General features: G+C 36.3%; 2 protein-coding genes across 2 annotated transcripts; both read left to right on the top strand.

Moving 5' to 3' along the window:
- The first annotated feature begins 4210 nt into the window (after nt 1-4210).
- LOC136823462 (uncharacterized) lies at nt 4211-6334 on the top strand. Its single transcript, XM_067079655.1, has one exon. The coding sequence runs from the start codon at nt 4211-4213 to the stop codon at nt 6332-6334; it is 2124 nt and encodes a 707-aa protein (XP_066935756.1).
- A 239-nt stretch (nt 6335-6573) lies between these two features.
- On the top strand, nt 6574-7566 carry LOC136823461 (uncharacterized). The gene has a single exon (XM_067079654.1). The coding sequence runs from the start codon at nt 6574-6576 to the stop codon at nt 7564-7566; it is 993 nt and encodes a 330-aa protein (XP_066935755.1).
- Nucleotides 7567-14952: the final 7386 nt, after the last annotated feature.

Genomic DNA, 14952 nt, shown 5'->3' with positions numbered 1-14952 from the left:
AGATCATAAATGATTCCGTCACAGTCGATGTACAAAATCACCAATCAATACACGGGTTTCGAATTAAATTTTTGCTTAGCTTTAGCTTTGATCCCATGTAAATTTGCACGAAAAATATCAAGTAAACAGAACGAAAATTGGCCGTGTATCAAGCAATTTTAGCTCATTTTTCCATTTTGACAGACTTTATGGGTCATTATGAAAACAAAAAACATTAAAATAAAAAGTCAATCGTTTAATCATATTTCTTTTATTGAATTTAAAATAGAATCAATGTTTAGAAAAAGGGGTTACGCGCGCTCCAGAACGCTTAAGTACGTTCCTCTACTCTGTTTGCATAGCAAAGACATGTGAGAGTGACAAAAACAAGCCGTAAATGTCACGAATTTAAAATGCGAAGCGACCCAGAACCTCCTCGATTTGCAAGTTGCAAACAAAAAAATTGAATGACAAACAATCAAACGCCGTATATTAAAGTAAGATGAAAACACTAGACACTCTCAGAGGATCTTGAATTTAAAGAGTTGTCGCAATAAACAGACTGTACCCTTATAATCATAAAGGTTGGTGAGTCCAGTCAAAACACAGATTTGATCTGTAGCGTCATGCTTCACCTTACACCTTTACTTTACAAAATGGAGAAAGTTCTACAATAAACCAAGGAAAATATCAAAATTTCTGAGAGATGAATTTTTTGGAATACTATCATGTGTAAAAATGTTGAAAAAAGGAAGAAAAGTTTAGTACAGACCTTTTGCTATATCCGCAATGTCATGTCTGAATGAATAAAAAACTCAAGCAGACTTATGATAATATTTAAAATCCACTTTAACTAATTATACATTAGTGAATTAATGTTTTAATGTTGAGTTTTTAATTATTTAATATGAAATCGTAAATAGCAAAAGGTCTATTTCCAAAATATAATTCTTTTAAATAAGGGACCACAAATACAGGAAGGCCTTCTGAAGAATATGGGTCATACCTGGTCAGCAAGTCAGTATATAATAAAACTAAATCTCTGAAAATCTAGGATCAGAGGTCAAGATCTAAAAATTTGTCACATTTTAAAGCACCAGACTTTTTCCTCTTTATTGATGAATGATATTTGTGTCATTTTCATTGTGATATTTTGAATTCATTTAAGTTTTGAGATGAATTTACAAATACATTTTAAAATTTTCAACTTCTTCAGTTGCAAATTCAATACTATTACTTTTCTATTTTGAAAAAATAGGGTCGGTCAGGCCTGCAGAACAATTAATTTGGTCTCACCTAATGCCAAAAAGAAAAAAACTTTCAAACCAGGGAAACGATTTCATTCTTCCAAAAAAATGCAAAAAAGGAAAATTCATGACAAAAGTATTACAGTAAACCACATTTTAGATTCATGCGAAGGAAAGGTCATAAGGCGTCAATCACATATACCGTAGAGTCGTTTAATCTCGACATACGTCTTGCAATCTCGACACCGGATCTGTAAAATAATCAAAACAAACCTTGAATGAAATTCTTGGTATCATTCTTATCGAACAAGTTCATCCATCAAACTAGAAGTTCAGTAAACATTGCAATCCTTTCAATTAAAAAGAAAGCCAAATTATAAGCAGTTTTACACAACACACGAAACGCATGCAAACTTCCTCGTAACTTTCTGGTGTCCATCATTAAAATTTTACAACTTTATTACGCTTCAAGTCACGTGATAAAAATAATTCGCGCGCTTAGCCTGGTTTCCCCTTCCTTATATATAAAAACACACGCTCTAGGCGCTAACAGGCCGCACGCCGTGATGGCCAGTATGGCGGTCACATTAAATTCAAAAGGAAACCGGGTTCTTTTTATTATTTTCGGTTCACGGTAAAAATGTCTACTAAAAAATTCCTCGCGTGCAAAATGCTGTGTTGTTGTGATTTAGACATCTTCGTTGAAAGCATGCTAATTAGTTTTTAGCGATTACTACATCGTTAAAGTTTTCTTTTCAAATATAAGTATAAGTAATAACACTTCACATTTCTCATATTATATTAACAATCTGTGACGTGATAGAGAGAGAGTACATTTTAGTGATTGATTGATAACTTTGGTATGTATTTGTTTATGTTTAATTTTTTATTTCGAAGACCAGCCTACAGCTATGTCGAGATTGCAAGACGTATGTCGAGATTAAACGACTCTACGGTAAGTTGTGTTCGCGTCATTTCCAGCCCCAAAAAGTGAGTTGGTCGGCACTAAAATCGTCGGCAAAGTGCGCTCTGAACCTAGGCAGTCGGTCAGCACTAGAATCATCGGAAAAATGCGCCCTGAACATAGGTTTGTTCGCGCGGCAAGAATTTTCAAGCGCACTAGCTGCATTATAATCTTTGTTACATATCACGGTTGCAAAAAACAGTCGCATAGCGCTTTTTAACGCAAAAAATCTTTGAAAAATTACGGACGGAAAGCTTATTTGAACTAACACTGGATGATCCAATCGGCGACTAACGATGAATGTATAAAATGCTTTGAAAATTATTGGTAAAAAATCCGATAGATTTCCCACTTTCCGACTGAAAAGTGTCGGATTTTTAAGATAGAAAGTGAGTCGGTCGGACAACGGGAACACAACTTATTTGTGATCTACGCCTAAGTCATTCACGACAAAAGTTTTCCAAGTTTTAAACGCCCGATGAAAGAAATCACCAAATTCATGACAAAAGTTTTCCCCATTTTAAACGCATGCGAAGGAAAGTTCATAGTTCACGACAAAAGTTTTCCCCATTTAAAACGAATGCAAAATAAAAGTTAATAATTACGACAAAAGTTTTCCACATTTTAAACGCATGCAAAGGAAAAGTTCATAGTTCACGACAAAAATTTTCCCCATTTGAAACTCATGCGAAGGAAAAGTTAATAGTCCACCACAAAAGTTTTCCCCATTTTAAACGCATGCAAAGGAAAAGTTAATAGTTCACGACAAAAGTTTTCCACATTTAAACGCATGTGAAGGAAAAGTTTATAGTTTGCAATAAAATTTTGGTGTATGTGCGGTGATCTCCAATTGTCTACATCCATATTCAATGGGATTAGCTAACTTTTTCAGAAGTTAACGTTCTTCGTTGGTCATGTCCTGTGCTGTGAGCGTGATGTATATTCAATTTCAAGTTTCAAGTTTATTTTCGTTTTACGAGCTTGTTAAAAATGTATTCACGAAAACCACCAAGAGAAAAGAGGGCTTGGAGAACTGAATTAATAAAGAAACAAATGACAAATATTTTGTCCCATGCTTTTCAGGGGCAAATGGTGAATTTCTCTGTTGTTCACGAGAATTCATATTTAAGATGGTGGATATTGAAAAACTTTGATTAATTTTTTGTTAGCTAATAAATTCAAATACAACGTATGCGTTTTATAACTGAGAGTGATGATACATACAGTTACAGCTACAGGTAAATATTCAAAATATATTTTGTATAAATCCCTTTTTTGCTTTTATTTGTTAGTTGTACAGTATACTGGTCTTTTGGGTGTTGCTAGCGCTAGCCTAGGTAAGTTAAGGCCAACAACCCTCAAGTTGGAAAATCAAGGGGCAATGTTGTAGATGAATATATTATACTTCCCTTTGTACTGTTGATTGGTGCTGCCCTGTCTATCTGTTTGTTTGGTGCTGTCTACTGTTGATGGGGTATGAAGAAATTTGACTTGAATACAAGCTTCTTTGCATTGATACTCAAAATTCTATATTCAATTATAACATAGAATATGGTCCTAGTAGCTAGGAGGAGAAAATTCCACAAATTTCAACAGAAATTGCTTCGGTCATTGGTCAACCAGTCATCTTTACGTAACTAATGGTAACGGATGAGCATTTTTGAGCAATCTCATCATTTAAAATATAAAGCACTGAGGATCCTTCACTTGCGATCGGAGTGATCTGAGGATTTAAAAATTGATACGAAAATTGATGTCATGTAGTCATACACGAACCTTGAATTTTGAAAGTGGTTGAGCGATATACAGGAACTTAGTCGACCGCGCGCACATTATACCAAAGGAGACGCGCTGCGCGCGTAAAAACATCTTTTGAATGAACACCTGGCTTTCAAAAGAGAAGAAAGGAAATCTATCAACCTTTTATAAGGCATTTCCCCTTATCACTCCTTTTATTTACTTGATTTTTTCTCTCGCGCCAGATTTAATTCGAAACCCGTGTATTGCCACCCTCCCACTGATGGCTGACCCAACACACCGTTTGCAACCAAATCGACATATCGCACTGAAGGTCTACAACCAACAAGTTCATCGCCTCGCAAAGAACACCAAAGATAGAGAAGACATCCTCCATTCGGAACAAAAACTTCAGAAGCTTGGATATGTAGATTACGTCAAAAATCTATCAACAGAATCTCAACAAATCCTCAAAGAATCACCTTACCAGAATTTCATACCACGGCGTGCCGTTTGGAAGGAGAGTTCGGTGTCAACGCCATGCAGAGTGGTATTCGACGCCTCAATGCCCACCGACACAGGATTCTCTCTGAATGACATCTTGGCAAAAGGACGCAACAGTATGAATCGATTGGTTGATATATTTGTGCGGTGGAGGTGCCACTCTGTGGTATTCCACACTGATGTACAAAAAATGTATAACTCCATCAAATTGGACCAATGTCACTGGGGACTCCAACGATATCTCTGGCAAGACTCACTGGACCCTTCACAGCCCCCAGAAGAGAAGGTCATAAAAACACTCATTTATGGAATCAAGTCAAGCGGCAACCAAGCGGAGAGAGGATTGCGAGAGACAGCCCGAATCCTCAAGGACCGATATCCTACCGTCCACAAGATTGTTTCCGATGATGTGTACGTGGACGATTGTTTGTCAGGTTCATCAGGCATGACAGAAGTCCAATCAATAGCAGACGATCTAGAAGTTGCTGTCAATCACGGTGGCTTTGGCCTCAAAGGCTTCACATTTTCATCAAGACCTCCTCAAGAGTCTCTATCTGCTGATGGTCAATCGGTTGGAGTGGCTGGACTCAAGTGGTTTCCACTCAAAGATCAAATCTCTCTCGATGTGCAAGAACTCAACTTCGCCAAAAAATCACGAGGTCGCAAACCAACACTTGTATCTACGGTACCTGAGAACCTAACTCGACGACAATGCGTGGCCAAGGTAGCTGAACTCTACGACATCACTGGTTTAATCACACCGATTGTTGCCACCATGAAACTAGATCTTCACGACCTTGTCACTCGGAAATTGGATTGGGATGATGCTCTTCCCGATAACATCCGGACCATTTGGCTTGACCATTTCGATATGATGAATGAAATCAAACAAATCAAGTATCAAAGAGCCGTTGTACCAGAAGATGCTGCAAGTTTGGACATTCAGACGCTTGACTTTGGGGATGCAAGCAAAAGCCTCATTTGTGTCGCTATATATGTTCGATTCAAGAAGAAGGATGGATCATTCTCCTGTCAATTCATCTTTGGTAGATCCAAACTCATTTCAGATGAATACACTCAACCACGTGCAGAGCTATATGCAGCGATGATCAATGCACACTCTGGTCATACAATCAAACAAGCCCTGAAGGATAAACACAAGTCGAGCATCAAATTTACAGATTCTCAGATCAGTCTCTATTGGATTTGTAACCTTCACCTGAATTTAAAGCAATGGACAAGAAACAGAGTATCTGAAGTCCACAGATTTACAGACACATCCCAATGGAAATATGTCAGATCAGAGGACATGATTGCAGACTTGGGCACTAGAAGATGCACAGCCATCCAAGATGTCGACCAACATTCAAAGTGGATCAACGGATATGAATGGATGAGAAGCAACCCTTCGGACTTCCCAACCATGACTACTACTGACATCTCACTGACAGCGCAAGAGAAACAACATCTTAAGAAAGAGTCAAGAGAAGAAGTACACAAGGAAGGTATCGAATGCTACATATCCTCAACCAAGTCAATGATTCCAGAAGCCGTTTCAAATCACTACAAATACTCAAATTATTTGATCGACCCCAATTGGAGAAATTTCAACCATGTAATCAGAGTGATGGCTTACGTACTTAAATTCATCAATAGCTTCAAAAAATTTCACAAACCAAATCCCTCAGCTTCTACCAAGGAAAGACACCTACTCCTAAATGATGCGGATATTGAACGAGCCAAATCCTACTACTTCAAAAAGGCAACCTCTGAAGTCAAACAATTCACCAACAAACGAAGTACAACAAAATATCTGAAGAAAAGGATGGAATCCTTTTTTATACTGGAAGAATCCTCCCAACCGATCAGATCACCGCTATTGGAAAAGCTACCGCCATCATGAAGGACCTAACTGCGTTAACCTTCTGTGTGCCAATTATCGACAAAAATTCACCTTTGGCATATTCAATTGTACAAGAAGTTCACTGGAATCATCCTACAGCAATCCATTCTGGCATCGAAACCACTTGGCGCTATGTGCTTCAAACCTGCTACATACTTGAAGGAAGATCACTCGTAAAACAAGTTCGCTCCTCTTGTCCTCGATGTCGTTATCTATTAAAAAGGAAATTCCAAGTCATAATGGGACCACTCTCAGAAGACAACCTAAAGATTGCCCCTGCCTTCTTTGTCGCCCAGACTGATCTTGCTGGACCATTTCAGTCCTATTCAGAACATCACAAGCGCACCACTGTGAAGATCTGGCTACTCGTTTTCTGCTGCGCTACAACCACAGCTGTCAAAATCAAAGTCATGGACAGCTACAACACAACGTCATTTCTCCAAGCATTTACACGACTAGCCTGTGAGGTTGGTTACCCGAAAAAGCTTCTCGTTGATGAAGGAAATCAGCTCGTAAAGGGTTGTGAAACAATGCAACTTAACTTCGTTGACCTACAACAGCACCTTCATTCAAAAATGAATATCGATTTTGAGACATGTCCTGTTGGTGGACATAATGTCAACGGTCGTGTAGAAAGAAAGATTCAGGAGATCAAGAAGTCGATCGATAAAACTGCTGGAAATCAACGTTTGTCCATTCTTCATTGGGAGACACTGGCATCAACAATCTCGAACTCAATCAACAATCTGCCATTGGCCGTTGGCAACTTCAAGGAGTTCGAGATGTCAGATTTGATCACCCCGAACCGCCTACTCCTCGGCCGCAACAACGACCGCTCACCCTCAGAGCCCTTAACAGTCACAAATGACACCGACAAGATTCTACGAACCAACAAAAAGATCTTTGACTCGTGGTTTGAATGTTGGCTCACTTCACACGTACCAGCATTAATGGATCAGCCAAAGTGGTTCAAAAACGACAATGACATCAAGCCAGGAGACATCGTTCTTTTCACCAAGCAGGAGTCGAGCCTATCCGCAAACTATCAATTTGGAATCGTTAAGAGCATCAATAAAGGACGTGATGGAAAGATTCGGGATGTTATTGTGCAGTATCAAAATTCAACCGAGAAAGTCAAACGTGAGACCCATCGATCAGTTCGCTCGTTGGTTTTGATACGTGGTGTGGATGAAATAGATTTGATGAAACAATTGGATAACTCAAAAAATTAAAATTTTCTAATACATTCTGTTGGGGGAGTGTTAAGGCATAAACCTTAGTTTCAATCCATTTTTGGTCAATCAAACACTCTCACCTTTTTCAGTGTGCAGCCATTTTGTTTGTTTTTGTTTGGTCTGCATTTTATTTCACTTTTCCCACCATTTTGGTTATTCTGCATTTTTCTGTGTTTGATAAGCATTTGGTCAGTATTTTATTCATTAATTTTATGTCAATTTGATATGCATTTCCTTTTGTTATAATTTATTTCAATTTTTCTCATAATTTATTTTGGTCTGTAAATTAGACTTTTTGATCTGCCTATAAATGCCACATCATCACTCAGACCTCACTTCAACAGAGACTTCAAGGAGTGAAGACCTCCTCTGACATGATGTCAACTCAAATCAAATGAAATCAATCAATAGTCTCTTTAGTTACTCACATATACAAGCACAATTTTCATTTTCATTTTCACACAGTTGGTGTGTCTTGACACACCCTGTGTTCTGCTGCCTGCTTACAGCATTCTACCTCAGGCCAGCTGGAGTTTTTTGTTTCTTTTCTCTGTCTCTATTTGTGGCACCTAAGTTAAGTTAAGTTAGATTTTCCTTTACATTATATTAGTACTTCAATCATTCATTTATACATTTGCTGTTTTCTACTTCTACTTTTGTTCTCATAGACTTACATCCTTTTGTACCTAAGTTAGATTATTTTATTTTCATTCATTAGACTTAGTATTTTTCAATTTTTATTTTCAGTTTGAACACTACATTACTACACATCAATAAATTAATGCACTGAACAGTGTTACAAACACGGCGNACTTTCAGGGAATGTGTAGAATCAACATGAGAATCACATGCTTTTTTCAGAATTTAAAAATCCTAATTGGTTCCAGAGATATTTGGCCGAAAAGTCGTAAAATATCTGTAAAAAAAGTGAAAATTTAGCCTTTAATCCAGTCTAGCGGGAGATGTAGCCTAGTCATCTAAAACTTTCAGGGAATGTGTAGAATCAACATGAGAATCACATGCTTTTTACATAATTCAAAAATCTTTAGCCGTTTCCGAGATATTTGGCCGCAAAGTTCGAAATTTTGTTAAAAAAAGTGAAAATTTAGCCTTTCATCCAGTTTAGCGGAAAAAGTACACAGGCTAAACATCTGAAATTTTCAGGGAATGTGTAGAATCAACATGAGAATCACATGCTTTTTACAGAATTCAAAAATCTTAAGCCGTTTTCGAGATATTTGACAAAAAGAGTTCGAAATTTTCTTTAAAAAAGTTAAAATTTGTCCTTTAATCCAGTCTAGTGGAAAAAGTACACAGGCTAAACATCTGAAATATTCAAGGTATGTGTAGAATCAACATGAGAATCACATGCTTTTTACAGAATTCAAAAACTTGTTTGGATTTTGAGATATGAAGGTAGGTCATTTTTTCGCGTCAAAAGTTCGCATTTCAGCCGCAAACGCACGTGGGGGGTAGGTATGCTTCATCAATCGTAAAAGGGGTTACGCACGGAGAACGAGTCTCGTGTTCGCAAAGCGAAATGATTCTATAGACGCCTCAAGCCCACACTAGTTATGTAAGAAGAGGTGAAGGCTATCAATCCGCTGCTCAAAAGAATATCGTACGTACTCTTTTTCCGAAAATCCCAAACCCCAACAATTCCGAAAATCCAAATTTTCATAATCTAAAAATTAACAACTTAAAACGGATCAATCAAAAACTCCAAATACTGTGAATCTTGTGACGAGGACGTCATTTTGGCCCTAAATGTCGTCACCGCGAAAGGGTAATAAATTTTTAACTTTAACTGAAATAAAACGATTTCTAATTATCCGATAGATTCTATCTATCGATGATTACCAATCCAATGAAGACTCAATAAGTAATAGTTTATCGCATGACTTTGAGTGCAATACGAGAATAATTTACGAGCGAGGCAGCTTTTTATTCAACGTAAATTTAATATATTAGTCTATTTACAGAAAGTTAAAAAAAGAAATAATCGGATAGTTAAGGAAGCAAATTCCCAGTTGAAAATCAAAAATAACTCGGAAAGCTAAAGAAAGCAAAAATTCCAAAGTTAAAAAAAAAAATCGAGTGAAAAATAACTTCCGGGGTCTTAGATAATTTCGGATGTTTTTGTTCGAAAATCTTGTTAGATTCGAATTTAAGACGAACAAAACATCGACTGAAGTTCCCGTGAAATATGCAACATCAAAATAAAGAAAAAGTTGTCATCCAGAAGCTTCAAAAAATGAGCAGCTTTTCCAGTGAAATGATTATACATTACTATAAACAGAAAAAGAAGAGTATTGTTTTTTTTTTTGAGAGAAATTCTTCATATTGCGTTTCATCAGATTGATAACACTTTTTTGATGTTTTGTTTCATGCATAGATGAGAAAATGCATACTGGTTTAAGCCATTAATAGTCCTGAAACAACATTTTTGAACAAAACTAATTGGGGGACCTTTTCGACTTTCAACTATCGTCAAGCTGTAAACTGTCGAATTTTCGAAAGTAATAAGTGTTGATTGTTGAAGAATTTGCGAAAAGTCAAAGACAAGTTTTGTGGAGGATTGAGAGACAAAGGGATTTTTACAAAATCCCTCGTTGGTTACCTGGTTTAATCAAAGACATTGAAATTCCCTTGTTTGTTAGGAAATATTCTGAAATATAAAGAATTTCAAGTTTTTATGGCATGCCTTGATAAAAGAACGTTTGGTTTTCACGAAACGAACGAAAGTGGCGAAAGCTGAATTTATTTGTTTGGATCGTGTCACGTGTGGGTAGTTTTTGTAATATTTCTATGTATTTCATCAGTTTTAAATTCACTGATGTGACTTTTGGAAGAATGGAGTAAGAGCTCATTAAAAAATAGTTTTTTTACGTTTTTTTTTCCATTATTTATCTGAGAGTTCAGTTCTTTTCGGCTGTTTTTTGATTTTTTTTTCACGCTGCTTACCCAAATGTTAACCAATTTTTATTTAAAGTCGTCCTAAAGCCTCATAACAAACCCCTCTCATTGCATTTTTGATAATTTTCGATCCAAAGAGGGGTTAGCCATTTCCAAACTCCTTTCCAATCTCGAGTTATCGCATTTTTTTGTTTTGATGACGTCATCAACTGAAAATGGCTAAGGATTCAGCCAAATTTAAAAATCGTACTCAAGCCTTATAAAACCTCCCATCTTATTCACCATAAAATCCCCGATAGAATGAGGGGTCAACGACCTCCCAATTCCTTTCCAATCTCGAGTTATCGCATTTTTTTTGTTTTGATGACGTCATCAGCTGAAAATGGCTAAAAATTCAGCCAGATTTTAGAGTCCTACTTATGGCCTATAAACCTTTCGATTTCATTCCCCATAAAGTTCTCGATCTAATGAGGGGTCAACAACCTCTCAACGTCAACTCTTCTTCAAACTCGAGATATCGCATGTTTTCTATTTTGATTACGTCATCAGCTGAAAATGGCTAAAAATTCAGCCAAATTTAAAAGTCCTACTCAAGCCTTATAAACCCTCTCATCTCATTCCCCATAAAATTCCCGATAGAAGAGGGTCAACGAGCTCCACGCTTCTTCAAACTCGAGATATCGCATTTTGAAGTGTTTCCCCAACCCGTGACGTCATTGGGGTCCCTTTACCTAAGTTGTCAACGGTCAATTCGCAAATTTTGAAAATTTTGCGGTCAACAGGTACCTTATGCCCCAAGGGTCCCAAAAAAACTAAAAACGTCAATTTTTTCCAAGGGAAAGTGGGTTTTTAAATTTGCGAAAGATTGACACTGCAACGACTTCTTCTTAAAAAACGCTAATTTTCACGAAATTTTTAAAGTTGAAACATTCCAGAGGCTAAACATGTTGGAATAGCGGCTAGACGAAAAAAAAGGTGAAAAAAAACAACTGAATTTCCATTTTTAGTACCCGCATATCATTGAAATTTTGTAAATTTTGCTTACGCGCATGCGTTTGCCAAAAGAGTCGCACTCCGCTCGCTTACGCTCGCTCCGTGCGTAATAAGGTGAGTAGGTTTATCACAGTAAAAGACCTGATTTCCTTATACTATGCTCTCATTCAATCTCACATAGCATAGTGTGTCACCTCATGGGGCGGTCCTGATCCAGCACGACGCGATGTCAAAAATAGTGTTGCTGTTACCCATTTTGATCAATGAGATTGTTCTGTTATGTACCATGTCCCCTTTTATTTCATAAAAAAATATAAAATATCACTATCTTATCTATTTCATATGAAAACTTGTGGTAGATCCTTAGCTTTTAGACCCTTGAAATTTTGCGTGTACATTATTTCAACATACACAGGAAAAAATTAATAGAGCACAAGCTTTGTGAAATGTCGTTTCCAGATTTGGGAATAGGTGGGTTTCCCAAACTAATCACAAGGTTGGGATCCTGCAACTCTTCACAAGGTTGTCAAATGCAATTTCACAAACTTTAAATCTGGATGCGGATATTTGGATACCCTGGTTGGGAATTTCAATTTCTGGAGCTTGTGAGTCACAGTTTCACAATCCAAAAATGACAAAAACCTAACCGATTTATTTTTGTCCAGACCTTTTGTTAGCCTAGATTGACGCTGGGAACCAGCAAAAACGGGTTCAGATGTTACGTTTACCAAACTTTGTGAAACATCATTTCCCAATAAAATATTACGTTTTCCCCATATTTGGAATTGTGTTTGATTAGGTTTGGTCGAAAATGGATCTAGATTTAACCTTTTCCCAAACTTTGTATAAAAGCACTTCCCAATGTAGAACTTAGCTTATCCAAACTTGTCCTGAAACTGTTTGAATTAAGGAATGGTCGAAAATGGTTCTAGATATTACTTTTCCCAAACTTTGTATAAAAGCACTTCCCAATGTAGAACTTAGCTTATCCAAACTTGTCCTTAAACTGTTTGAATCGAGGAATGTTCGAAAATGGATCTGGATTTAACTTTTCCCAAACTTTGTAAAAAAGCACTTCCCCAATGCAGAACTTAGCTTAAACTGTTTAAATTAGGGAAATGGTCGAAAACTGGTTCTAGATTTTACTCTTCCCAAACTTTGTAAAAAGCGCTTCCCATGTAAACTTTAGCTTGTCCAAAATTGTCCTTAAACTGGCTAAATTAGGAAATGGTCGAAAGTGGATCTGGGTTCTACTTTAAAGCACGTTTGAAATGCAATGTGAATATAGGTTTCTTGCTTGTTTCTATAATATCTAAAATACAATTATATTGAAGAACGATTTTATTAAAATAAAGTAACAAATACAGTCTTGAGCAATTTTAATACATGCCCAGAAAATATATCCCAACCATTTAAGTGTTTTACGTGTTTACATAGATTTAAAATTTCTAACGACATCCACAGAGAACCTTTAGGAAAAGATGAATCCATGAATAGCTCCTGTAGTTCAGTATCGTTTAGCAACTGACATAACTTCCATTCTCCATTGATTTTTGCAATTTTCAAGCACAGCTTTCTCTGTAAGTCGGTGGTTTACTACGTCATCTCAGTCATCTTGTCGATTTTTACATTGTCTTCAGTCAATAACATTAGCTAGTAATTTGATAATTAGTAGTAATTTGTCATAATTCTCATCAAGGAACTGCAAATATCGATACAACCAAATTTCTTTTTCAACCAAGATATTGCGAGCCAATGATGTCGTTTTGGCGTCTTTCTTTGTTTCCATAATAGTAATTGCTGAATTTTACGGTAATATATCTAATCTAAGAGCAAAATAAAATTAATGGTAAAAATGAAACTTATTAAATTTATTCTATCAAAAAAACTCCCCTCCATGCTGTTAACCCCCTCAAAAAAAAACATAAGACAACAGACTAACAAAAATATGTAGGAAAAAAAAATCAACAAATAATGAACAGAATTTGAAAATCTAGCAATGAAAGCTGATTGGACAGATTGGACAGATTCATTTTGAATCTTAAAAGCTGATTGGAGTAGATTTTAGATTTTCATTACGTAATCGAAAATTTCTCTCTTTATATATTTTTCCTATAAAAAATCTTATGAAATGAAATTTTGCTATCAAATTTGGTATGGAAAAAATTCTTTTTTAATTTTAAAAATCCATAAATTGAAATCAAAGTAATAAACTTACCGATAAAGAAGTTGATATTTCTTGTGATGTTTTAATTTGTCTTTCCATTGTTTCCTTTGCAATAGAAATGTGTAAATCACACACAAGTATTTTTCACACCTCTACACCTTTCCCACACATATAAGTATTGAAGAGAACAATTTGATTTCTTTCGCGTTGATTTTGTCCGTTATTCCATGTTTGCAAATTTCCTTATATAGAAGACTTTTTCATAGTTTTACAGTTGTATTTTTGATAGCGCGAAAATTCGTTTTCTTTCAAAACTTAAAAAATATCGGAATCAAGCAAGAAATAAAGTGCAAGATACTGCTGGCTATCAAAAAGCAACACTTTAACTCAACAAAGTAAGTCAACTTGTAATTTATCAAACAAATCCAAGTATTTATATTGTTTTGTAGCTGAAAATAGTATAGGTTGGTGGGCTTGTCTGTCACTTATACGACTTATACACAACAATTGACACATGCAGCTGGCGGAGAGATTTTTTAGAAACATGTGTTCTTATCTTCTAGGAGACCACATGTTATGAACTTCGATTTTCTTATACAAATAAATGATGTATTCTGATTTCTAGAAAACCTTTATCGCACTATTTGTCTCCCTAAACTTTTTGATATACTTGTAAGATATTTGATTTTTTCCACGAAAAATGTGTTCTGAAACTTTCTAGGGTTACCAGGCAACAATATCACATAAATTGTATCTATATTATACCCCCTGTCTACTTAAAAGATGTGTTCTGAAGCTTTATAGGGTTACCAAGACAACAAGAACACGTTTGATGACCTTGGTTATACCCCTGTCTCGTCAGAACACACCATTATTTCTAGCTGATTAATTTTCGAAGATCTTATCAGAACAGATCAAAATTTCTAGCTGAAACATACTCTCAGAACACAACGGAAAAAAAGGTCGCCTCGCTGGCTGATTTCAAACTGAGTGTCTTTTTTCGTATTTATTAGTTCTAGTATACTACTACAGTCGACCAGGTCGACTCTCCATAACTCGAATGTCTCCTGATGTCTCACAATGTATCACTCGAACAGTTTTTCTCGTTCCTTTGAGAAAATCTTAGGCTGTTTTTCTTCTCTAAAACTCGAACACCCCATAACTCGAACGACTACGTAGTCGTAGTATACTGGACTCTGCTTGAGCCACAAAGACTGGACTGTTGTACCAAAACTCATTACTTTTTCTACTTTTCACAGCTTGTACCTAGTTTGGAAGGTGGCGAATCCTATGTTATGGAAGTAACA

The sequence above is a fragment of the Clytia hemisphaerica genome, unplaced genomic scaffold, assembly GCF_902728285.1.
Source record: "Clytia hemisphaerica strain Z4C2 unplaced genomic scaffold, Clytia hemisphaerica genome assembly, whole genome shotgun sequence".
Taxonomy (NCBI): Eukaryota; Metazoa; Cnidaria; class Hydrozoa; order Leptothecata; family Clytiidae; genus Clytia; species Clytia hemisphaerica.
This window is presented reverse-complemented; position numbering and strand designations above follow the sequence as displayed.

Coding starts and splice junctions, on each gene's coding strand:
- LOC136823462 (XM_067079655.1), top strand. CDS start 4,211: ATGGCTGACCCAACACACCGTTTGCAACCAAATCGACATATCGCACTG.
- LOC136823461 (XM_067079654.1), top strand. CDS start 6,574: ATGGGACCACTCTCAGAAGACAACCTAAAGATTGCCCCTGCCTTCTTT.